The sequence below is a fragment of the Athene cunicularia genome (assembly GCF_003259725.1).
Source record: "Athene cunicularia isolate RWA chromosome 2 unlocalized genomic scaffold, athCun1 chr2_part1, whole genome shotgun sequence".
Taxonomy (NCBI): domain Eukaryota; kingdom Metazoa; phylum Chordata; class Aves; order Strigiformes; family Strigidae; genus Athene; species Athene cunicularia.
Genome location: NW_020799095.1, coordinates 131,360,180 through 131,385,829, shown reverse-complemented (window position 1 = coordinate 131,385,829; position 25,650 = coordinate 131,360,180). Strand labels below are relative to the sequence as shown.

The 25,650-nt window shown below is 43.8% G+C and overlaps 1 protein-coding gene across 2 annotated transcripts in view; it reads left to right on the top strand.

Moving 5' to 3' along the window:
- The window catches only part of ZNF706 (zinc finger protein 706), an 18,072-nt gene extending 10,862 nt beyond the window's left edge, over positions 1–7,210 (top strand). Inside the window, exons 3-6 of one of the 2 annotated variants that reach the window (XM_026842500.1) lie at positions 53–76; positions 2,740–2,876; positions 4,022–4,129; positions 4,757–7,210. In XM_026842500.1, the coding sequence (XP_026698301.1) occupies positions 2,742–2,876; positions 4,022–4,117 (231 nt within the window). In that variant the 5' untranslated portion in view covers positions 53–76; positions 2,740–2,741 and the 3' untranslated portion in view covers positions 4,118–4,129; positions 4,757–7,210. Of the gene's footprint in view, positions 1–52; positions 77–2,739; positions 2,877–4,021; positions 4,130–4,756 lie in introns of those variants that run through there. The other variant, XM_026842501.1, reaches the window with a different exon arrangement.
- Positions 7,211–25,650: the final 18,440 nt, after the last annotated feature.

Genomic DNA, 25,650 nt, shown 5'->3' with positions numbered 1-25,650 from the left:
CCCCCGCTCCGCGAGGCCCTCCCGGGGGCCGCGGCCTCCCTCTGCCCCTTCGCGCCTCAGGCCGGGTCCAGGCCGGGGGCTCCTCTGGCAGCGGTGCCGGGCGAAGGGGCGGGCTTGCTGCCTCGCCGGCCCAAGGCCCTCGTCGCCCGGACGGGGAAGCCAGGGTGCCTCAGGCTCCTGTTTGTTTCGGGAAGTGACAGCGGAAGCAGCTGTCGGTGTCCAGTTTTAGGACTTGAAACTCTCTGCTCAGCTTCTGGTTACTTACAAGGAAATAACCCTGTGTGAGGCATTAACGTGCTGCAGGCTTCGGCCCCGCTGCCTGGTAATGCCCGTGATTTGGCAGCATCTTTTTCTGTGATGTTAGGCTTCCTATGTGCTCACGCATTTTTATTTCAAAACAGCAGGTCGGTTTGCTGGACTCCTTGAGGGTGTGCCTGATAAGGAAAACAACACTTATCTGTGTTGTGCAACTGGAATACAGATTTAGTCTTGTGGATGAACTCATCGTTGTTTTAAACGAACTTTGGGATTATTTTTGTCACTTTCTTAAGAGTACTGATAGTCCAGATAATCTTAATTTTCCAGTTGAGTATTCACTCCATGTGTTTCAACTGTATTAGTGTAATTTGAAGTACTTCAACTCTTGGATTTTGGTCTTGGGCGTCATATGGAGGTTGGTATTTTTGAGCAGATGTTTTTGTTCATGTTTTCTTGTTTGTGATTTAAGTAAAAGCAGCCATTGCCAAATACATACAAGCTCAGTGTGGTTGGCTGTTGCAATGTACTACTTAACAAGCTCTTAACAAGTGACTAAAATACAAAGTAATATGCAAAGACTATGAAAACAATTATTTTTTTTATTACATCTAAGTATCTTCTATCAAGAGCCCCCTGACTTCTGGAGGGTTACTGTAATGCTAGTGAAACAGAACCAAAATAAAACCTGTAGTTCCTTCTAGTGTATGCAAAGCTATTGGCAATATCTATTCTTTTTGTTTTGTTGGTTTATTTTTAATGTTGAGCCATGCTGTATGTAAACAGGGTGAGGTCCTGTCTGGGATGTTTTGGAGTAACCAAAGCATACAGTGAAACAGACTGGTATTTTTTATCTTATTAGCTTTCAGTGCTGTATCTTATGGAAATGCCATGTATTTCTATAGGCTTGTTAATAGAACTTGTGTTTTCTTGTGTTCGATTTTGTTAGGCATATGGATTTCTAATTTCTCCTACAGAGAAACTGATGGGGGAAGAGGAGGGAACACTGGAGATGTAGTGTAATATTTCTGCAAAGGGTTACATGGTGGTGTTATATACCATGAAAGACCTGGACTATGGCCTGAGAGGTGCCTCTCAATCTGCAGGAGCTGTTTTGGCTCTCGGGACTGTCTTTTTGCTCGTTTCCAGAAATTCTTGCAGTACTAGTGAACTTCCAGATGTTGTTGATGTTTCATAGAATCTTCATTTTCATAATGGTTTTAAGGGCTTTTCATGCCAGTTTACTGGAGGACAGTGTTTGGATAGGCCTTTTTCCCTCTTTCAGTGGAAGGCTGTCTGTCCTTGTGGGAAGGGCTGCACGACAGACCCATTGTAGCTGCACAGTGTCTCTCTCATCAGTACCAAACTTGGAGCAAATGCCAGGGTTGCAGAGGGGCAACGACCAACGAGATAACTTCCTGGGCACATTAGGCTTTACTAGTTCTCCTGAAAACAATGGGCTTTGCTAGCTGTCCAGTGCTTGTATAGTAAGCCTTGTGCTTCTGTGAGAGCTGCACAACTGGATCGTGCGTGGGCCATGAGGGATTGTGAGAAAGATAATAGCGGAAAGTGGGCTGCTGGGTTATATAACCATTCTCTGAAGCCTGCTGTGTTGGTGCACCCAAATCCTGCCTGGCGTCTGCTCTGGGGGTGGGGTGCAAGCTGAATTGGGTGTTCGAGTGGGCTGCATGCAGGTGGAGCATTGCTGTTGTAAAATACGCTCTTTTGCTGCTCCGTAAAATGTGATTTTTGTATCTTGTTTCCTGGGGTGGACCTCCTAATGGCATATGGCAGTAGTGTTTGCTTCCATTATGCTCCTGCGTTATATAGGGTATGGCTTCTGATGCAGGCAATTTTATTTAAGTAGTATGTATATGTGTAAAGTTGGCTGAAAATCTAAAAGATTAGTCACTTGTAAAAATAGCCCTGACTAAAGAGGGGTGACCTATTGTTCTTAGCATTCCCAACTCCAAAGCAGCTCACAAGCATATGCACCAGAAGACAGTAATACAGGTTAGGTAATACTTTGATTTGCCTTTCTTGGAACCCAGTTCGAGTTCTAGAAATAAAGGTTGAGTCTTAAGCTTAGAAAAACCCCCACAACAAAAACAAACAAAAAAAAAAAAAGAAGAGCAAAACCCCCTAAATTTTACTGTACCTGTGAAAATAATTTTCTATTAACTGTAAAGGAAACTTTAATTACTCAGACTATTGAAAACACTTCAAAAGTAGACCTTGAAGCTTTGTAGAGGAAGAAATCTTAAATGGTCTACCAATTCTGGTGCGTATTATTAGAATGATATTAAAACCAGGTAGTTTTTACATGGTAAAGAGCTTGAACAGATGTTTGTTGTATATGTTAGGGGAGGTGTAGGTCTTATGGACAGTGCATGACTGCATTGTGCTCATGGTTATGGCTTTGGAGTCAGATGGCAGCAGTAGTTTCTCACATTTGTAGACTAAATGTCTTCTTTTTGTTTGTAGATATGGCTCGTGGACAGCAGAAGATTCAGTCGCAGCAGAAAAATGCCAAAAAGCAAGCTGAGCAAAAAAAGAAACAAGGACATGATCAGAAGGCTGCAGCCAAGGCTGCCTTGATATATACCTGCACTGTTTGTAGGGTAAGAGGAGCCAGAGACAAAATATTATTGTAGGCAGGTCTGTCTTCCAGCCTAGAGCAGAATTTTTAGAAGATAAAATAGTGGAAACTAAAATACTTAAGTGGCTGTCTAGCTTGTTGCTATAAGCATTTCCATCTGTTATGTGACTTGCTCACAGATAACTCAGCTACACTGATAATTGAGATATGCGAAAATCTGAGAGGTCATGTACAGATCTGATTTATGTAGTTACCTTGCCTTTTGAATTGCAGGGGTCTGCGTGTGGTGTTAGTAAAATGTAAAAAGTAAGATCACTTCTTTTTCAATCTCCAAATGGAAATATGTTTTCTTTGTCATGGAATTGGCCCATTTTAGAATCAATGATTATGGTTGTTAATGTAGAGAGGAAAAGTAGTGGTGCCAAAAGCTTTAGTGTTAAGTTTGATACACAGTAACTTCTACTAGAATAAATTACTTGACAGGAGAGCAGAAATGTGAGCACTAATCAGATTATACTTTCCTTTTGGCTGGTTTTCCTGAATGTGCTCATTTAGGAACTGAAAGATAGACCTGCCATTTTCACTTAAATGGTCAATCCCAGAATAGATTTGTTGCTCTGAATGTCTTAAGTAAGATTCCAAATTAAGAGCTGTTCGCTTAAGTACTTACAACCAGCTCTACTTGTGAAATCAGGCTGTAGCAGCAGTCGCTTTGGACAGTTGATGCCTGCAACTGTGTAGTAGTGGTCTGAGAGACTGATTCTCTGCTTGGCACAAGCTATGCAACCATAACTCTTAGGCCTACTCATAAACAAAAGAAATAGCCTTTGTAAAGATTTGATCCTGAAGAGAATAAACATTTATCTTTGAGGTGTTGAAAAAGAAAATGGTAAGGAGGTAGGTTTTCCACCAAACCAGCATGTGAAGTGTAAGATCTGCAGGGAGGTTTCTAGCAAGAATAATACAATTGATGAACACGCCAAAACAGTGTGATACTAGTGCTTAAAAGCACGTCTCTGAAAATCTGAGGTTAAATACTCCTCTTAAACATTGAGGAGAAAATTCGCTTCAGCAGGAAAAAGAAAATAAAACATAGGGGGAACAGGTTTTTTTAGTATTATTTAACTCTTGTACTGTCTATAAAGTTAAATGTCTTTCTTTAATCAGACACAAATGCCGGATCCCAAGACCTTCAAACAGCACTTTGAAAGCAAGCATCCTAAGACTCCACTTCCTCCAGAATTGGCTGATGTTCAGGCGTAAAGTTGTCTACAGGTCATTACCTTAATTTTTAAATGGTTGTCTGGGAAAGGTGTATTGTGAATCAGGTTTTTTTTACCACCGCCAACTGGGACTTAAAACTTTCTTTGTTTCTTTTACTGTCAAGATTAACTATAGGTTAAAGTTATACCCTTGAACTGTTACACAGGAGAAGCAAGCTGATATTTACATAGGTGAAATGGCTGTGGCATTTCAGTGTGCATGGAGGTTGTTTTAGAAGGGATTAATGTTATTTCAAATGGTCATCCTTAGAGTTGTAGGAATACTTTTATTTAGTTCTTGCTTTGAAATGTTAGTTTCTCTCTGAACAATGTACAATTTGTCTATTGCTACAAAATGTGCAATGGAAATAGTTGTTTAGTATATTAACAACAATTGAGCCTTTTTGTTCCCAAAGCTATGCAAGTGAATGCAGATTTTTCTGCATTCAAATATAAAACTTAACCTCTGTGTTATCTATAGAAGAGATTTCCCAATAGCCAGTTGTTAGGCTGTAACTGAAAGTGGTTATAATAAAAGGCTGAAATGAGGTAAAAAGCAGTATTATGGTATTTTGTTCACACAAGGTAAACAGCATTGTGTAACGGTTCAGCTTAACTGAGTTATTCTTGTTTTTTATAGGTGAAATCATGGCACCTATTGACTCTTCTACTGTCAGACCTTACATAACAAACCTGCAGCTGCTTTTCTAAAACTGTTGATCAGCAAAAATGAAGGGGCTACAGAAACATTCATATTTTTATGCTGTTCCCTCTTGGGCTTCATGCAAAGACAATTCTGTGTAAATGTACAGTTGTGCCCTATTTGGAAATCCTGAAAAATCAGTCCATACTTGTTATAAAAAATTTTTTACAATTGTAATTATATTGATGTTCATATTGTGTAAAATAACTCATTTAATAAAGTAGTACTTTGATTTTACAGTATCACAGATTAAATCCTTGTAGAAGTTCCGTTTCAACTTTCTGCATTATCTGCCTTATAAAATAATAAAGACGACAAAGTGGAATTTTCCCCATCCTGCCAAAACATGAGCAGTATCATTCCACTGAAAGTAATGTACATTACAGTAAATTAATCTTAAGTGAAAAGGGAAGCTGCTCAGACTTACTGTTCAGTGTGCTGCCTGCTTGAGCCCATTCACGAGTGAAGTTGTTGGCTCAAGGCACAGCAGACTCCCTAGAAGCTGCATGAGAATCGTAAGACTCCCTTCTACATTTCAGTCCTGTGTATTGGAGTCTAATACTGCAAGCCATTTTGAATGGGATTCCTTTATTGTGAGGGATCATGTTCCTTGAAGTCATGTACCAGAGAGACCCTGGTTGTGCTTTTTATCCTTTATATATGGTAGAAGGCTGAGAAAGCTGAGAGGTGGCAGGATTGAATGCTTCTGGGTATGCTGGCTTGAAAAAGGCTCGCAAATATTAGGTTAAAGCCACTCTGCTTAGTTGAAAATTTTATTTGAAAAGATGGTATTTTGAGCAGTCAACCACACATGTTCCCCCTCAAATGCATCTGGTTATTTCAGTAGCAACTCTTCAAGAAATACGCAAAATAGCCAGCCATTAAAACCTTTTTTCACAACTAACTTAAAATAAGCCTGTTGGAAAAGAGCCAAAGTAACTAAAATAATATGGTTACTTTAAGAAATCAGATGTGATTAAAGTTGCATTGACAAGAAAAAGCTGGATAATAACTCTTTGGCCAAGAACATTTGAGCAGCTAAACATAATTACATTTAAAGTGTTCTGTGCTCAGTTCTAATCCCAGATGTACAGCACAAGTAGTGGAGAAACATCTGAGTTGTGCTAGATGGTCTGCTATCAAAACCGTGTCATTGGCATTTGGAGGGAGCTTATTTATGAACTTTAGTTCTGACCTTGCAGAAAGAAGCAATAGTAGAATTGCTGTGACTTGCTTACTAGAATTGTTAATTTACTGAGGTTACAGCAGATGTAAAAATTGTGGCAGTTCAAGTAACCCTTGCTACGCAGCAGTACTGTACATCTGACCTTCAAATGGCTTCCTAAAATCTAGGACCATAGTCTTGAAGACTCATTCACTTAAAAGAATGCACTTGGTATTTTATTATATAAAGTCAAAGCCTTTGTCTTTGTCCACTCATTTGCTCTTTATTGAACTACTTCTGTGAGACTAGCTTCCTGTCCTCTTTGCTGTGACAGTATCTCTGTAAATACTTACTTTGGCATAAAGTTTCTCTGTATTATAGTCACTCCAGGATAACCTGTATACCACTTAACTTTTATAGATAATGTTGTCTCCTCTGAGAGTAATCCACTACTGCACTTGTACACCTGACATCAGAATGTAACGCTTCTTTTATTTTTCTTTAATGTTATCAATACATACATCCTGATAAACTGGCTTCCGCGAGGCAAGAAATCTGCTCTCGACCTTTGTGCTGTATGGGGGAGAGGTACTTCAATGTTCTGGTGCTGTAGTTTGTCTAAAAATACGCTGAGTGCAAATAGATAAAGATGTTTCTTGCACTGATTGGTATTTGGTAATCTGGTTTTACTTTGGAAAATGTTCTGGGATGTATCCCTGTAGCTTGGTCCTGAGGTGAAGTATATGTTCTATTTCTTCAATTCAGACTGTAGCATTCAATAAAAAGATTTTGTTTCATAAACAATCTCTTTTAATGAGCGCTGAAGAGCTGGAAAGCTGCATCACTAGTGGGATGGTTAGAATTGTATTTTCAAAATTTTGTGATGCTCAAGTTGAAAATACCCTATAAAATAATGGGGGGGGTTATGTATTAGAAGGCAAGGGTGATTGATCATCAGTTCAGTAAGATCCTTAGCTGCAGTAGCTGCAGTTTCAATTGCAGAAATAAAGCTATGACTGAATTGTTATAAAGACTTTATAAGTATAGGGGGAATGCTATACGAAATGTGGGAATAATCCTCATTCAGAATCTGCAATACTCCTTGAACCTAAAAGGTCAGAGGAAGGACTAGTTCTCCATCATCTCTTCCTGATCTGAAGGATGGCATCCTGTTACCTGGCTAAAGACACAGTTGTGCATTGTAATGTGTCTGATTAAAAAGAATTTAAAAACTAAAATGTAAAATGTCATATTTCCTGCCTGCTTTTAAATACAAGTATTACTGCACTTAGAAAATTAATTTCCTGGCTGTGGACAGTCCTGGATCTTGAAGCTGTCTAACTTCACAAGAAAGAAAAATAGTCATGGAAAGATTCCTATGTTCCCTTGAGAGAGATTCATCTTCGTGTAGGGACGGCATTTAGGTAAAGGGTTCTTACGTTGTCAGTATGGGCATCAGCTGTCATGGATACTTGTGGACCAACTCTAGAAAGTGATTTTGGGTTTTCAGAAGGCAACATCTGTTCTGGGAATCTCTTTTAAGTGGCGTCTGAAATCACATTTTAAGCAGGGCTTAAAATACTCTGAAAAAAGTATCACTTTAGATCCCAGAGTAAAAGTCACCTGTGATTATGGTGAGCCCATCTTAGGCACTACTGAGTGATCAAGAACAGTTTTGTGGTTCGTGTTACTCAGACTTGCTTAGGCTAGTTTCTCTACCTATCTCTATGAGTTTCTGGTTTCTTGCTATCAAAAAGCTGTGTGAAAAATATGAAATAGAAGTTGAAAGCAGTTGCTATGTAGCCTTAAGGAAATGGCTGGCTTGACGCAGTGCTCTCAAAACATCCCTGGAGACTATCCCATTTGGTTATTTGCTGTAGAGCTGTAAACACTTCAGCTCAAGTAAACCTAATGACCATGGGCTGTTTGCAAACCACATAGTAATGAAGGAATTTGGAGCATTTCTGTAAACTATACCGAACTTTTTCCTGTCTTGATAAGAACAGCTAATAGCTGGAATTTCTTTTATCATCAAATACTGATAGGCTTGGGGTTTGTTTTGTTTCCCATTTTCACAGAAACAAGTTGGGAAGTATTTGACTTTGCTAGAAGCGTGGTCTTTCCGAGGTCTGACCAGTAAACTCGATTAGTCTACAGAATCCACAAACAAAGTAAAGGTCAGCTGGTGTTTCTGTCTACTCAGCCCCATTCTGCTGTGTGTAAGTTGGGGCCCTTTGATTTACCTATTTAGAACCTTACAGATTTCACAGTGGACTTTGAATTCAGCCCCAAAACTCAGCTTTGGACTGCTATTCAGTATGCGATTTTTCATCTTCTGTAGCATCATGTTGCTCTAGTCCAGAGAGTGGGAGGATGTCAAGTTTTTTCTGTGGAATTTTACTGTCTGTTTTTAAAATTATTTGGAATTTTTTTTAATACATTGTTGTGTTACAGTTTCTTACATAGATAAGGCACAATAGAGACTCACTAAGGGAGTTGTGTTATCTTGGTAGCTTTCAGAAAAATTTGGAATAGCTTTGGTGTACAGTTACAATTGTCTTATATGGCTTTTAACTTTGAGGTTTCTGTGAAAGGAATCTGTAGTTGTCCCAACACTGTTATCTGACAGGAATCTGTTCAAGCAGTGTCTCAGATTTTTCAGGAAGTACAGCACAACTTCCCTCTGAAAAATGCTGTCCATTCAATATATGAAGTTAAGGTCCACACAGCACTTTGATGGCATGGCAAACGTATTTGCATGTTCCCTGTTTGTAGCTATTACAAAATAGTGAACAGTGTGCAAAACATTACTAAATGCTGGAGATCTTTCAGAGGAGTAAAGACTAAGAGAAGTCTCAAAAAGTTATCTAGTCCATCTCTTTGCTCTGAGATTGAATGAAATCTGCCAAGACTGTAACTAGCAAGTGTTTCTCTAACTCTTAAAAGCTTCCAATGAAAGGGATCCCATGACCTTGTAAGCAGCATGTACCATTGTTGAACCGTGCAACTGGAGAGTTATCACAGTAAGAGTTTATCCCTGTGAATTAAGTCAATTACTTATTGTTCTTATTGGCAATAGATGTGATGAATAGTGCCCTCATATGAATGTTGCTATCATGTTCTCCCGGTCTTCTATTTTAAGTAAACCCAGTTAATTGAATCATTCTTCATAGATCACGTCTTCTAAGTCTAGCAATTGTTGGTGCTCTTTTCTGCATCCTTTTCTCTTAAATTGTGTGGTTCAAAATGTGAGCCAGAGTGCTGCCTGAGGCTAGTGCAGTGTAGCTGAAACAATTAACTTCTGGTACTTGCATATATTAGTACTGTTAACACACACTGGTTTTGCAACAGCATCACATTGACTCACATTCAGTTCTTGGTCTGTGAACATCCCAGATCCATTTTGGTACCACTAATAATCTCCATTTTGTGCCTCTGTATTTAGTGTCTGCACATCTGTCTCTAATGGATCTCAGACCAGATTTATCAAGATACCAGCATTCTAGACCTGTCTCCTGTCTCCTATGCTGTTTACAGCTCATCCACGTATGGTGTCATGGGGAAGTCTTGCAGTTGTCCTCTTTTACTCTGTAGTCTGAGTTGTTTGTGAACACACTGAATGGGATAGATCCCAGGCAAAGCCTTGCAGGACCCCTTGAGTATCTTCCCAGGTTTCCATTAAGCCTTTGTTAATCGCTTCTTGAGAGCATTTTGTACTGCTGTGACTCTCCTTATGGTTGGTATGGTTTGGAGCCCCGGATTTCACCTGTGAGGACTTCACAGAATGACAATGTCAAAGGCCTCTGCAACAACAGACAGATTTGGAATTCTGTGCACCTGTGGCCACCAGGCCAGTTTTTACAAAGGAGATGGATAGTAGTGGGGTACGGAATACTTTGTTCCTGGCAAATCCACCTTGGCTGGCTGTTGCTGGGTTACTTTTCCATATGCATCTACAAGTAGTATTTTATGAAAACTATTCTAGCCTTTTTCCAGGTTTAGGCTGACTGACAGAGCCTCCTTATTTTAAAATTCCTTGTGCTTGTCCCACTGCTTTCCTGGACTCTTCTGTGCTCTGTGAATTCTCAAAGCCATACTTGTGGTCCACACTGATGTGACTGATTGCTGGAGCATCCTAGGATAAGAATAATTGGCTATTGCCAACTTGAATACCATCTAGGTCCTCTGAATACCTCAGCTTACTATTTTAACTTCTTATAACGTGCTTTGTTTGGTTAACTTATGACTGAAGTCAACAGTGGTGTTTACTACTTATTTGTAAGTCTTTCATTTTCTTTCTTTCCTCATCAAGGAATGTACCTAAACTTTATATTTTCCTAGATATTTATATGCTTTGTATCTGCCTTTTAGAACCTCAGCTGCGTTTTTGACTCTGCTAATGAAGGTGTTATTTTGTTGACTTCGGAGCCATCTAAAACCCAGTCACCCGTCTGTCTCTCAGGATCCACACAAACTCTTACATTTACAACACGCTGCACAACCACTGAGATCAATTCTTTGTAAATCCTTTTTAGGTTTTTTGTTGGCTTTTTTTGCAGTTTGCCCACCGTGAAGCTATCAGAAGCTATATATACTCCATCCTGATCAGTTTGTGGTCCCAAATGTGCCAGAACTGCAGACTTTCTCATTAAAGTTTGAGCTCTGCTAAGTGTTTACTTACCCACACGTTGTCAGTGAGAAAGACACTACAGACCAGGCTGGCCTGGTAAATCTCCTGACCGTGCAGTGGCTATTATGCTGTATTGAAAATTATATAGCACTATTTAGAGTAGATGTTTGAGTGGCTGTTTACCAGACATCATTCTGACCATTTCTTCCTCTGGTTTTCAAGACTGTCCCTAAACTTTAATCATTGCTGTCTCTTCCATATGGATGCCGCTGTCATCCAACCCCTCACAAGAGCATATCGTGTCTGTCTTCTTTACCTTTTGTTTCCCGATAACAAAGTAATACCCAAACTGTCTTTGTGTTTTATACGGTGCTTTGCAAAATGAAAGTATGCCTGGAAAACAAATGCATGTTAATTGCACAGCATATTCTCAGGCCAACAGGATAAGCCTTAATTTTTAGCTTTCTTATTCTGGATGTGCCTTCAAGTTCCAGTAGCCGTTACCTGCTGATAGTTTTAACTCTCTTTTGCTATACCTGTCTTCCTTAGCTGTAATGGTCACCGCATATTTTGCAATAAAATGGGTGTTTTATTTTGAATTATTTGTGGATCTTTTGAAGGGTGAAAACTGAATATTTATTTCCAGTCAAAAGAATAATTGAAGAGTCTTCTGAAAAAAAAAAAAAGTCTAAAATGTTTGTATATGTCCTGCTGCTATTCAGAATTATTCTTATGGTCATTACTCACTTTCTGTTACAGTAATACTTAATGCAATGGCACTTTTTGTTCTTGAAGGAGACACAGTTAAGATTTCATTTCACAGTGAGCTGTGTGTGGTATGGGAACTGACCAGAATAGTCTCTGTGCAATGGAGCTCCTTTTTCTCTCTGCACAGAAACAGAGGGAGGAATAATTTATGTTTGTGACTAGATTTCACTTGCTGTATTTTGTATTTAGAAAGTAAATTTAGACTGTTTGTGATTGTTTAACCCTTAGATACATTTTCTAAAGGGCACCTACTGCTGCTGTTAGCTCTTATCAGATCAATGCTAGAAGATAATATTTTTCTTAATGAGGTGTAAGAAATACAGTTTGTTAAGGATCAGGTTAAGAAATAGTTCACAGCTGCTTTTTGCTGCTGCAGTAAATCATTCAAAGAATTTGCTATTATGCATCTGAAAGCATGAGCTGTTACACAGCTGAAAGAATGTGACACTGGATCATAACCGCCACTAGCAAACACAGACAACTTTCCAGCTTCTAGACTGCTTTCTAAATGGACAAAGAATGCTTGTGTTTTTCTCAAGTAATAATTGAATTCTACATCACTGAAGTCAGCAGGAACTTAATGTTGTCATATGCTAAATATTCATGTGCATGTGCAGAAAGCTGCTAGCTTGAACACCTTTGTAAAATCTGTAGAACACGTATGTTACTAAAATCAGTGACCTCTATCAGACAGAAGACAATTTCTGCATGTCTAGGAGATGCAGTGGTCTGTTCTAGAAAACATACAGTGCTGTACCAAGACAGACTTCACAAACTGTAGTTGATAAAGTCATAAGATGTTTTTGGACTACAGTCACTGTCAATCCTCAAAACTTCTGCTATTTTACCAGAAGCCTTTTAATTGGAAACACTGTGTGGGCACTATGACTGTGGACCTCACAGATGCTAGTGCCCCATGGACAGAGATTTGGAAACCACTCTTTGGACACTTCTGAATTAATTGTCCCTCTTGCTTGCTCTGTGGCTTCAAGTCTTTTCTTAGGACCCAGACATCTCTGTGTTGCCCCCCACTTCCCCACTTGGGGTGGATGAATGGGTAGGAGCACAATCATGTAACAATAAAACTGTCCAGTGTAAAACTCCTAACTGCTAATACTGCTTTGATTGCACCATGTGTTTTTAGTCAGTGGTGGCCGGGACTTCACCTTTCACTCCTGTGAAGGGATAGAAGCAACCTGGCATCTGCAGAGGTGCTTTCTGGGACCGCTACTCCTGAACGCCAGCCTGCCTTCCTCTCGAAATAAGGCTCGTGGAGCCACACAAGCAGCATAACTAGTCATGTCGAGCTGAGCCTAAACCCAAACTACTAAAACCCTTGGCTGAAGACAGCCAAAATTGCAGAAAGGGAGATATCCTGTTGTTCCTATTTGTGAAAATAGGCAGCTGAGTAAAGGAAAGGCTCTCTGTGTCATTATGGGGGAGGGTGATGGGTTAGAGCTGCAAAATAACCTCAGCAGTGCTGGACACCAGAGAAACACTTGAGAAATGCCCAAACTGCAGGAAAATTTTTCATTGGTGCTTATATTTCTTGAGTCAGGAAGGAGAATTTATGCTGAAGCACCTGATGTGAGTGCCTGCACCAAACTTGCTCAGTGTCAGAGCTTTGGCCATGGCTCTGTGGGAAGCTCACCCAGGGTGAGGGGGTCCTTCTGCTTCCCTCTTCCCTTTCCTGCTCCCAGCTGCGAGCCCCAGCATCACCCACGTCAGGTGCTTATTGGGCACTTTCACGAGCTAAGTCAACCCAGCAGCCTGACAGAAAAGGATCCCTTCGACTTTTTCCGAGCAAATGAGGAAAGTCAGCCCCTGGAAGACTCTGACAAATAGAGGTGCCCATGTCGGGGAGCTTGTGGCTGGAAGCAGGGAAGTGGTAGGGAGTCTGTATTTCTGTACAAGATCAGCAAAGACAAACAGCTTTGCCTTAATAGCTGCTTTGTGTGAGGAAGGGAGGAGAGGGAGAGGTGGGATCCCAATTAGAGACTGTAAGAACAATTCACTGTGTGTTTGGTTACGTGAAGTGTTTGCCTTTGAGCACCTGAGGCTGGCTCAGAATTGATTGATTGATTGATTGAATGATTGATTGATTGATTGATAATGATGGTCAAGGTCCATTTCAAGTCAATAAACTAACAATGTCTTGAAGAGATTGTGCTTTATATAGCACCTGTGACATATTTTGCAAGTACTGACACACCATCTAACTGATGTGGTAATGAATGTGCTGAATGCTTGGGTGATTTTTTTCCTTTCCTTCCTTAGTTGTTGTGGGTATGAACATATCAGACCTCCACATGCTGATTTGAGGAGAAATCACTCTATAACTGGAGTTACAAAGTGGGTATGTTTATTCAGCGCTGGGCGCATGGGGGATCGCTCCACCACAAGCATGCGCATCGTTTGCAGCTCCCGTCTGGCTTATATGTTACAAAGTAGTGCATATTCATAGAACGCCTATACATATACATAGTCTACCCCTGCCTCCCCTCGCTTCTCATGGTAATCAGGTCTCCTCCTCTTGCGCCTGCGCGATGAGCTCTTCAATCTCCAGGCAAGGGTCGCAACTTCCTGGGGAGGGGTCATAAAGATGAAGTACCTCTTCTTCCTTGCTGATGAACTTTTCACCCTGGCGCTCTGTGCAGCCTCAGTTGTTCTCTGGCTTCTGTCCAGATTGCCAGGCCAGTTTGTGCTGGTGTTTGGGCTAGTCTGTTGCTGATACCCACAACTTCAAGGACTAGGGGAGACTTCTCTTTGGGCTAGGAGATAGTCGCTAGCAACGTTATCAGCACCTGGTATGTCTTTTCGAACAGTCCCATACACCTCACTTTGTTTTTGCGCGGGCCTTGCACCATCAAGCTAAGATTGTTTAGACTCCCCATCTCAGCTGCACTGATCCTTACCCAGATACTCATCTCTCCAGGTACTCTTGTGTATAGTTGGTGTCTCAGGAAGGGAGAAACTGGATGAAAACTCAAACAAAGCTGATGTTGATATCTTGTTATCATCAGAGAAGTTTATGAGCTGCTTTTGACCAAAATTTGACTCCAGCAGATCACATGCTGTAGAGCTAGCAGGGAGGGAAAGTCTTTCCATTTCCAGGGAGCTCCATGGGAGGATGTGCAACAAAGCAGTCACCATTCAAGAGGAGACTAGAACAGAGCAACAGGAACATTGAAAAGTGCCACCAAAACCACAAACCTCAGCCATGAACTCAACAGACCAAAAGAGTGCACCTTCCCAGAATTTCTTTGCAAATAGCTCTGGCTCTCAGGCAGGTATAAGCTCTAACAAGAGCTCGTTGGCTTAGTTGCTAAAACTGATAATGAGAAAGTATTGAAATGTTGTTCCTGCTGAAGGGTAGTTGTCCAGCTTTTTAAAACAAGTAAAGCTGTTACTGTTCCCCTGGAGAGCGAATGGAAGCGGATTATAATGAAACAGATGGTGTAGCATTTAACTTAAAATCAAGAGTCTTCGTTATTGAGACTGGTCTGTCTCAAGCCATGCTTCAGGCAAATTGGTATGCAGAGACATTAAACAAATAATCCCAATGGTTACCCTTGGTTCGATTTCTTAGTTACCAGATTTCAGAGTGCTAGAAACATCATTTATTTTTGAGATAGGCATCTCTTTTGTTTCTCCTGAGCTATAGTAAACCCCACCTATTTTAAGAGGTGGATCCTGATCTGTAGATTCGTATTGTGGAAACAGCCCTTCTTTAACTTAGGTAGGTATATAAAAACCAGCATTATTGTTTGATCTTCCCGTGGCTACCATTTTCTAGTCTCTCCATTCTTACGGCAGTCTTTTCCAAATCCCCATTTCCAGACAGCTTTCTAGGAGAGCTGTAGAAGTCTTGCCTTTTCAAAAACATGACTCAGCTACCATTTTTACCCCAAATAACTCCTCAATCTGCTTCTTTACCGTAGAATAAATCTCAGCTCCTTTCTCTGACATTTCTATGTGAATGTTTAGCCAAAATCTGTAGTTCCATACTGCTGAAAGAAAACTCTTAACCTTTAGCCCACAGCTCTTCCTTCCTTAGTCCTTTGTCCATTGCTACCACAATCTTGTCCCTTTGGGTTGTTCATGAGCCCTTGGCTTGGTTTGGGTCTCCATCTAGATCCCTTTGTACAAGTTGGGAGTCTTGCTGATTCTTCTGCCTTCCTTAGTCAATGCTTTTTTCCAGGTCCTTAACATCTCCTCTGTGCAGCATCCCTTCCTCTAATGTGTAGTCTTCACATACACTGCCTGGCCCTGCTCATAGCTTAGAGTGGCCATCCAGAGAGCTGCCCAAAAGATTGTTGTCCTCATCTGTTGCTTTCCCATATTTACCTCCTCTTTGTACTGTCCTCATTCTCTCTAGAACTCACTGCTTCTTTCAAAACCCTGCTTTACCAAGATACCTCCCAGAAGTCGGTAGCAGTTGCCAGGCTGCTCCTGCTGTCCTCCTGGTCTCTGTCCTAGCACATCTCCACCTGCTTGTACCTCATTGCTGCCTTTGCAGCATCCACCAGTGGGGACTCAGACAGCACCTGGCAGAGCTGGCTCCAGCTCCACAGCCAGGGCTTGCTGGCACTTCCCAAATGCACACCGGTCCTTTTTCTCAGGTCACATTGACACATCTTTCCCCTGCAAAATGGGCATCTTGTTTTGACAGAAGTTGCCACAGCTTCTAGACTCTGAAACAACTCTTTGCCTCTTCACTGAGTCAATTATTTACAAGGTCTTTGCTTTTCAGACTATTTTTTTTTAAATTAGGATTTATTGCCTTGGCCCTTAGCATCCAAATTCATACAAAGGTATCTTTTTAAGATCACATTTCCCTCTGCCATGCCTCCTTCTCCTTTTCTGCCCTCTGTCACACATGCAACTTTATTTAGTGACAAGGAACTGGCAAGTCAGAGATGTAAGGGCAAGGCTTGGGACCAAACAGGGCAGGGAGCAGGACTGCACATCCCCAGTCCCTCCCACCCAGTGCCATCTGCTCTCTACTTGCCATGTGACCTTCAGCACAGCAGTGGCCAGCTAGGTTTTTAATCCCTCCGTGAATGTTCAGCTGATAAAGTTGCCCCAGAGAGGAGGGCTCAGGAGCAGCTCTGACCTGTTCTCCCCACACTTAAAACCACCATGGTACTGAGCAGCTGTCTTTCTGAGGTAAGAAACCAGACAGTTCCTTAAAGACCTTGGGTGTGTTCCACCTCTAGGTATCTAACGTAATTAGTTCCCAGGTCAAGGCTTACCACTCCACGTTTTACCCCTGGTGAACCCTGAACTGACAACACCTTGCAGGTCAGCTTTGCTGAATTTCCAGCACCTCCTGCCCAACCTGTTTGCTTCTTCTTCTTTCTTGTGCTTCATCATTGCATTTATTTTTCATTTAGTGACCTTTTGTCTGGAAAGACAGGTCTTGTGTGAGAGGAAATGAATCCCCAGCCTACCTGCCCTCCTCCCCAACACAGTGCATAGTGAGATCGGGCAATATAAAGTCCTCGTGAGAGATCCCTCCTACCCAGCTCAAGTGCCAGACAAATCAGAGGAGCAGGACTTGCTGAGACTTACATTCTGGCCACCAGGGCAAGAAGCTGGTCTTTGTTTTGAATCGGTTACTTTTATCTTTAGTAGCATCACTCAGCCACCTCTCAGGAACATTTAATATGCTTTAGTCATCTGTAACTGTCACCTGAAGTGAAAATCCTGGATTTTCCAAAGCACAGCTACTTTGGGGGCACAAATAGCTGGGTTCTGGACTTGCTCAACTTTACTGTGGTTCTGCATAAATACAGCTCATGTATGTCTTGATATGGGGCCATGAATTGTCAAAAACATCTTAGGTGCTGATTCAACTTCAGTTGGAGTAGGATTAATCCATAATTTCAAACTTGGGACATCTCTTCCTGCACATACATTTTCCCTTAAAAAAAAATTCCAAGTTGTTTATAATCACAATTTATAAAGCTATATTTTCAGTCTTAATCTCTTGCCATTTCAGACAGAGCTACAGGGATACTTCTTCAAGCAGCTACGAGGGTATTACCCTTCCATATACTGATTTAAATTAGCCAGACAATAACCCCTTCAGTAATTAAAACGTCCACAAAAAATAAGAACAAAAAGCTTTCCATTTAAATCTGTGTTAAACCAATTCATCAGAGTGACACGATTAAAAACTTTGGGCCAAATCTTCCTTGTCCTCTTCATGTAAGCAGTGCTTTTGAGAGCAAAGGGATGAGTGAGAACAGCATTTAGTCTGTACATTAATAATGTATATCCTTTGACTGACAGGGAACGGGCTGGCAGAACAAATGAAAGCACCCTGGGGTAAGAGGAAGAAAGCCTCAGCTTGCTGCTACAAACTGCACAGGCATAAAAGTACATTTTGTTCCACTATTAAATAAGGAGATTTGGGATATAATACTGTCTTCTTCTGCAGCCCTTCCATTTTCTGCTCATGGCAAAGAGGGTATAACTGTCCACAGCTGTAATTGTTCTGTCCAGCGCTCACATGCCTGGGAGAATTAATTATGATCTGCAAAATCTATTCCTCTCAGCTGCAAAGCAGCACACTTTTGGATGGTAAACACCTACCGACCTTTGAGTTCAAGTACAACAAAAACCCCGTCCTCTGTGTCCCGGCACTGCACCCCGCAAAGCTTCCAGCTTCATGGCTGGGATAGCTTGTGGTGGACATCCAGAGCCTCCTTATTTCAGCTGTTTTTTTCGTGGTCAGAAAGACATTGCTGTCTTTCCTTTAATTAATCCATTTGGGAATGAATCCATGGAGACAAGAGCTGCAATCCTACATGAGCAGCCCCGAACCCCGTGGCATGGGCAGGGTGCGTGGGGGTGGGTGCCACTGCCCATGAGCGAATGGAGCCAGTGTCCAGCCTTCATGGCTTCATCTTTACATTGTCCAGGGGGGCAGTGGGGGGGTGTGTGTGTGCTAATGTTCATTCAAGTTGGATCTACTGCTTTCCTTTGTTTGCAGGTTGTTTATCTTTTTTTGCGAGATAAATTCTGGACAATTATCTAGTGAATTCAATAATATGTGGGAAACAAAGCAAATTCCAAGAACAAATTACCTCAAATTTTGCAGTGTAATAACACTGCACTTCTACCATCCTTCCAGCCATTCAGTAGTGATTGTTACAGTTAAAATGAACTCATAATGTTCCTGTCTAGCTTCTGCCAAGTAACTCTTCCCTGTTTGTTACTGAGCTGTTTCTCTGGATGATTTTTGTAATCTTATTGTACCTGGTATTTTTCATGCCTCCAGAGCAAAGGCAGAAACTCCTGCATCATTGCTGATGGTAGTCAGGGAGGGTGAGTCAGCTTTTCATTTCCAATTGTAAAATTAAAGCTCAGTAACCAAAGATGCTAATCAGGGTAAGCACCTTGCCATTTCCTTGGTCTTGAGCACCTAATTTCTACCGAGATATCATTATTACACAAAATATATTAAAAAAAGCTTGTTTGGATGCTTCACAGCCCAAAGGCAGAACGATGCCCTTGTGCCTGGGATCCCCTTCTGCAGAGCAGCTGAGCAGACCCAATCGCAGCTGCATTTCTTCTCCAGCTTGCACCCACACATGGTCATTGCTGGGACACATGCCCAAGGCTGGCTTCTGGGTCTGCCTGCAGCCTTCAAGCCCTGTGGGAGGATTGGGGTTTCCAAAACTGGGCAAGCCTGGCACTGAGACCTGAGATGATAAGAAAGGACAGCAACATGTGCGGAGCAGGGGTGCGACTGCCCCAGGTGACATGGGGGGTCCACAGGGCAAGGTGGGCACTGTGAGGATGGGGAAAAAACAACACCCCGGCTGGTTAAGGTTGAATGTAACAACATAAATTCTTTATGTAAAGAACCACTAAGAAACAAAAAAAATGTGTCATCATCATATGTACTTGTTTCTGTTCTGCCATTTGAAAGCTTGCTTGTTCAGTGGCTGAAAAGCAAAGTGTTCAGGTCAAGCTCCTCTTCTGGGCAGAGAGAAGATACACCCCCAAAAGGCACTGCTTCCCACCCGAGGTGAGCCACAGGAGGGGTGGGGGAGATGTCTCTCTCGGGCTATGTTCCTGTATTGATTTTGACCATTAGTTTAGAAAAGACTTGACTTTCACGAAGTCAATGTACACAAGGGCAGTTACGCTCCTGAAGTCTGAATGGTTTTAGAGCTTGACCCAAACTCCTGTTTTTCATGCATAGGCAGATATATCTTAGTTTAAAAATGATTAATTTAAAAATATTTCTCTTGCTAAAGTTTTTATTAAAACCTTTTAAAATCCTACTCAGCTGTCTGTCTGAAGCTTCTCCAAAGCTTTTGTGCCAGTCAAGCTGCTGTTCAGCAGAAGCAGGGGGATACTGCAGCTCTGCAATCCCAGTGGTAGGCTGAAACTCAGGGTAGGTAACGCGAGCCAGCTGCCAATGACCAATGTGTGCTCAGGCCATCCTCAGGACACTGGTGCCTGTGGCTTGCCATTGTGAAATGGTGTCTGGCCACACAGTCCTTATGCTGAGGTTTGAGGAACCTGAGGCTGGCTGGCAGGAGATGGGGAATGGCTGAGATGATAGGGTGAAAAAAGTGGAGAAGGGACAAACTACTGGGCAGAACTGGGATGATAGGTGAGGAGAGGGTGTGACTGACCTAGGTGAGAGTGAGGAAATGGGGACAGATTCAATGACAAGAGACTGGTGTGAGTGGGGGGCTACTAGGGGACAAGTGGGAACAGGTCTGAGCACCCCCTGAGAATGACCCCTCCTAAGCACAAGACAGAGCCCAGGAATCCTCTGCCATGAGCAAGCCCTTGTGAAACAGGGTGCCCATGGCAGTGGGGAAGTGCCAGGGCCATGGGCTGGGCTCTCTGGCCACACCTGCACATGGCCCCGATGAGCACTGGGGGGGTTGCTGGGTTCATTGTTTGGTGGTGGAGGGGTTAATTCCACGTACAAAACCCTGTGGGAAGGTAGCAACACCAGACACCCACAGCTGGGAAGCGCCACCTACACAAACCTAAATTCAGCCTCTGGAAACCAGTTACTGTGATACAGTCTCTAACGGCAGCCCCACAGGCGTCCTTCCCAGCGACAGAGGGCCCAGGTACCCCTCCTGTGCTCTGATGGCAAGAGAAGATGAGATCCACCCTGCAGGGACACAAGTCCTCTAGCTAAAGGGAGGAGACAACCCATTCTTTCATCGTTCGTTTTTTTTCATTAGAACCTGATTTAAGTTTGAGCCTAATGAGATCAGAAGAGAAGGTGAAGATGTCTAAAGGATGATGGTAGGAAGCTGCAAATGCCAGGAGGAGGGAAAGTGTCATGGGTTTTGCTGCCCCATTTGGGGTAGACTTGCAAGCTTCATATGTTGTGCTGGGCCCCCAAATGCTACCAGGGTTGTCAGTCTGGAGGCATTCAGCCCTGGAAAATACTGAAGCCTTGTATCTACCCTAAAAGCACATTGTTTGTTCAGTGCCCAGGAGACTGTCCGGGAGGGGGAAGGATATGTGGAGGCTTTATTGACCAAACCAGGGTGGGAATGTGCCATCAGTAGAGCTGTGAGAGCAGTCGCTGGTCCTACACTTTCCACTTTCTAGCTCAAAAACCTTTCCGGCTTCCACCGCACAGCAGATGGTTAACAACTTGCTCTCCGCTCAGATGTGGTACCACCTGGATGCTATTGGTTGCTGGTTCATCAGCAGGGTAAGGCACAAAGCTTCCACAGATGCTTGTGTCCTGGCTGCTGGCAGACCAACCCCAAAATGTTCATGTTGGGGCTGAGGACTTGGTGCCTGCTTCCATACTTAGGGACCTAGACGGGTGTTCCCAGGTTTTTTGAGCCCAAGGATCAGAGGTGTCAATCCCACTGACCTTCCTGGGGGCTGGAAGCAAGGTCTGGCCTGTGTGACATGGCGCTTTCGGGGTGAGCCAGGACCAGTGCAACCTGGCCAGGTATGACTGTGGAACTGGATAGCCCCTGGCACTATCACCCACCCAGCGCCGGCAGCCGCTCTCAGGTGGCAGGGAGCTTGAGCTGGAGCTGGTGGATGCCTCCAGGCTCCGAAGGATGTCCTCCTCTCACCCAGCATGCAGAGAATTTTGGCCTCCTCTGGGAGATGGTAACAGTCCAAAAAAAAGGGAATATGTTTTGGACCAAAAATCATGGCTTGACACCCCTTTCCTTATAACTCTGGTCCTTTATCTAGCTAAAGGTGCAGAGGAGGTGATGCTCTCTCCAAGGGCTCCCATGGGCTGTGCTGCTTCCCATGGTCACCTGAGACCTGCCGTGGGAGCTGGCTGCTTGCTGTGCTTTAGAGGGGGTGGAGGTTGTACTCCTCAGACAGAGGATGGGAGTGGGGGGACGCCGTGTTCGTGGCTGATTCACCAGCTGGCTCAGCTGAGTTCATTTGTTCTGAGTTTAATGTTTGCTTTTAGCGATGCTGGATGTATTATACTCTCAGAAGATCAATCATCAGGGTGCCGGGAGCTTTGTGCTCTTTACTGCTAACCAAAGCTAAATAAATAGAGCGTTCCTTTTCTGGACCTTACAACTCTTACATTTTGCCAAATTCCCCAAGTGTAGCTGCACTGCAGTCAGTGGCATTACACTAGTAGGCGTTTTGGCATCCTTCCTTATCCTTCCTTATCCTTCCTTCTTCCCAGCTGTCTCCTTTGCTGAGAAAACCCTCATGGCCCCAATCCCTCAGGCAAATGTGTCTTTTCATCCATAACCTGCTCAGGTTTTTCTGTCTCTTGTCCTCCTCGTGCGGCTCCTGGGCTAGGGATCCTCCCCGAGCTGCCCCAGACCTCTCCAGCACTATGTTGCTTTTCGTCTTTTCCCTCAGTGCCTCAGGTGCCCAGGAAATCCCCCTTAATTAGGGCATGCCCAAATCCCTCCTCCTCTTCCTTCTGAAAACCACGGAGGACCTCACCTATCTTGAACCCACAGAGCCAAACCTGTGGGGCAAACCAACCACCCAGCTGGTGTTCTGTCAAACAGAGTCTGCATTAGGGCAGGCATTCCCTCCTGCCCACCCTCCTTTCACAACCCTGCTTTTGCCTCAGAGCCCGTTTTACATGGTCCTGACATGGGCTCCTCAAAAACACAGCTCCGTGAACCAGCATCCATGGTGCAGAATAAAATGTGTCATTTTGGCTGGTGTCCCACAGTATTCCCCATCTTTGCACAGAGCTGGGGCTTCTGCTCTGCATGGTGTACTGGAAGGCAATGAAGTTTTGGGCATCAGCATGAAACAGGGTTTTGATTAAAACATCCCTGTTTTAGAGTGAAAACTCTGCTGGACGCTGCAATTTGCACTGTGATGGATGTGCACTGGATGCTGCAAATAGGGCTTAAGCTACATATGTATTTCAGACTCAAGGCAATAAGAAAGAGGAGGCTGAAATGATCCCTTTATCCTTTGCCTTCATGCCAGAGAGCTTTCACACTGTGGCATGCTGCTCTGGAGCTCATGGAATTGTTGCTGCTGGAGCACTGGGGCACGACCCCAGGATGCCAGTCTCCCTTCTGTGGTGGAAAAACCTCGCCATGGGTGCTCCTCTCCATGCAGAAAGAACAAAACCCCACTGAAATCCACCTTCCTTCAGTATTCCTGGGTCGTGGTGAACCTAATGTACTAGCAGGGCAATCAGTAATGCATAATGCTGCATGAATAGCTACCAAAAGACCAGGAAAAAGCCATCTCCTCACAGAGCAGTTCCTCCAGTTTAACAGGGCTGGGAGGTGCTGGCATGGGGTTCTGTCCTCCTGGAAGCTCATAAGGGCAGTCCTGGGTCTGTTGCTGGCCTCCCTGAGCACAAATCCAGGCTCAGGGGAATGTGCAGTGCATCTTTTCTTGATAAATATATTCCTGGGCGGGGACAGCAGCATTTTAGCGCACAGTCCCTTAATAACTACCTGCAGAAGAAAATGCAACTTTGGGCAAAAGGGCAGCATCAGCTTGTCGCAGCCACAGGCTTTGATTAGCAGGCGGGGATGACGGCACTGGGCTGCTGTGTAAGCAGATGATGAGGCAGAGCATCTTTCACCTCTGCAGTGAGGGTATGGGCTGCCATCCAGCCATTCCCTCGGCCAGCCGAGCCCGTGGATTACTCAGAGCACAGTGGCTCCAGGCCAAAACCAGCCTGGATCACTGCAGAGAGGCAGTGTGAGCCAGCGTTCGCACTGACCAGTGACCAGCCGCACACTCCAGAAAAGCAGTTCCGTTCTCTTTGCATTCTGTCTTCAGAGAAGCCAAAACCACATCTGCACCATGTGTTCTACAGCCAGGGCGTCACTTCTGAAGGCTGCCAAGCTGATAACAGCAGCAAAACCCAAATAACCTGCATTCACTAGAGCTAGGCTCCCAACCCAAGTGCTGCTGAGATGCTTGCTGTTCTGACTCACGCAGTTTATCACAGGTTCTCTTCTCTATCCCTATCTCTGTATTTCTGCAGAGCAAATGCCTGCTCCTTTTACTCTCCCATCTCTTTACCCACCATATCTAATCTGTTTTTTTCCAGCAAGCTTATTTTCCTGTTGTCAAAGGTCTTGGTTTAGGAAGGCCTGTGTATCCAGCCTTGGTCTACCATAGCAGTTCTTCCTAACCTCACTTACTGGAGCTGCTTGTACAGCATACCCCAGGCTTCAGCAATATTAAGGCTTGTACAAAATTGTTTTGCCACTGAGCTTTCATAGCAGTAATTAGTTTAAAGAAACCAAGAGTGTACAAAGTGGTCCCATGAGAGCAGAGGCAGCTTGGCTTGGGCTATTGCCATGGCCTCTTGCAAACAGAGCATCTCTGCCAGCAAGGCACAAGGCCAGAAAACAGGGACTCCTCCAGACCTGCTTAACTGTCAGGTTTCACCATCCCCCTTGCTGCCCATGGCAATGTCTCTCTGATCAGAAGACGCCTCTTCCTTACAGGATAGTTGAGCGACATGCAGGCTATGGTGCCGGGACAACCATGTGTCTTGGAAACAGATAAGCTGAGTTTTATAACCCGTATTCAATGAGTGCCTTTACGTAAGAAGGTAAGGTTGGTCACTCTGGGTCAGGCCACCTGAGCATGGGAGCCGCCTGCAGCAGAGCCCACGTGCGGATGGGAGCAGGGCACACCCAGGAGGTATTTCCCCCAGCGCTCCTCCAATTTCCAGCCACTCAGAGCTAAACCAGGTGAATAAAACAAGCTGCAGTTGGCTGACAAGGTAATTTTTTTTTCCTTGTGCAGATTTCCCCTGAGCTTTGTGCTGTTGTTATTGTGTAAAAAATAGAGCAAAGATATTTATTAACTCTCAAAGGAAGGAAACTAGAAAAGCAGGAGGAGCAGGGCACCCTCATTAACTCCTGTGGCTGAAAGTGGGGCAGTCTCCTGCAGCAGCAGCAGCCTCTGCCCAGGCTGCGGGGATGGTGCGTGGGGGCAGCTCACCCACCACCCGTGGGCAGTGGGCGGGCGAGGGGTGCTCAGTGTCCTACTGAGACAACAAGCCAGAGCCCTGCTGCAATCCCCAAATGTGAGGGATCCTAAAGGGCCATGGCCCAGGTGATGGTCCCACCAGGTGCCAGGGAGGGCAAGTCCTGGGTCTTATGTAGAGACAGGAAGGGATGGGTGTCTAAAACCCCATTATCACCTCAGCACTGGAGGACGTGGTGTTTTCTTCAAGTGTTTGAATAACCTTTTCTCATAGCCGAGCAAGAATAAGGGGATTTTAGTGCGACAATGGCCTCTGTGTGTTGTGGCCCCTCTGTGTGACTGCCCACTGGTGAGGTGGTGCTGAGTGTCCCCTCCGGTCCCGGGGCAGGCTGAGCTGTGGTGGCCGACGCCGTGCTGCTGCCTGCGGAGCTTCGCCCTCCATTAACAGGCAACGGTGCCGCTGGCAAAGCATGCTCTAGAGGCATGTTACTTAAGATATGCTCTTGGGCTGTAAGGCACCAGGCATTTCTACTGCTCCCTGAGACACCTTCAACACTCGGTGGCCGTCTGTCTGTTCCTTTGTCCCCCCCATAAAGCACAAGCCAGGGCTAAAACAAGGCCAGGGACACCCAGCTGGCTTCATCTGACTTTCCCTATTTCCAGCAGAGTTGTTTGTTATGAATATCCTTTTCTATCCTTGTTTCACATTGAGATTTGACAGGATGGTACCGTTGGAGAGCTGCAGCCCACACTTGAGCCAGCTCAGCTTAGAATTTGGAAACCAATACGGGGTCAAATTTTGTTCAGGTCCATTAGCAATTGCTTTGTTGGACACTGTGATAGAAATAA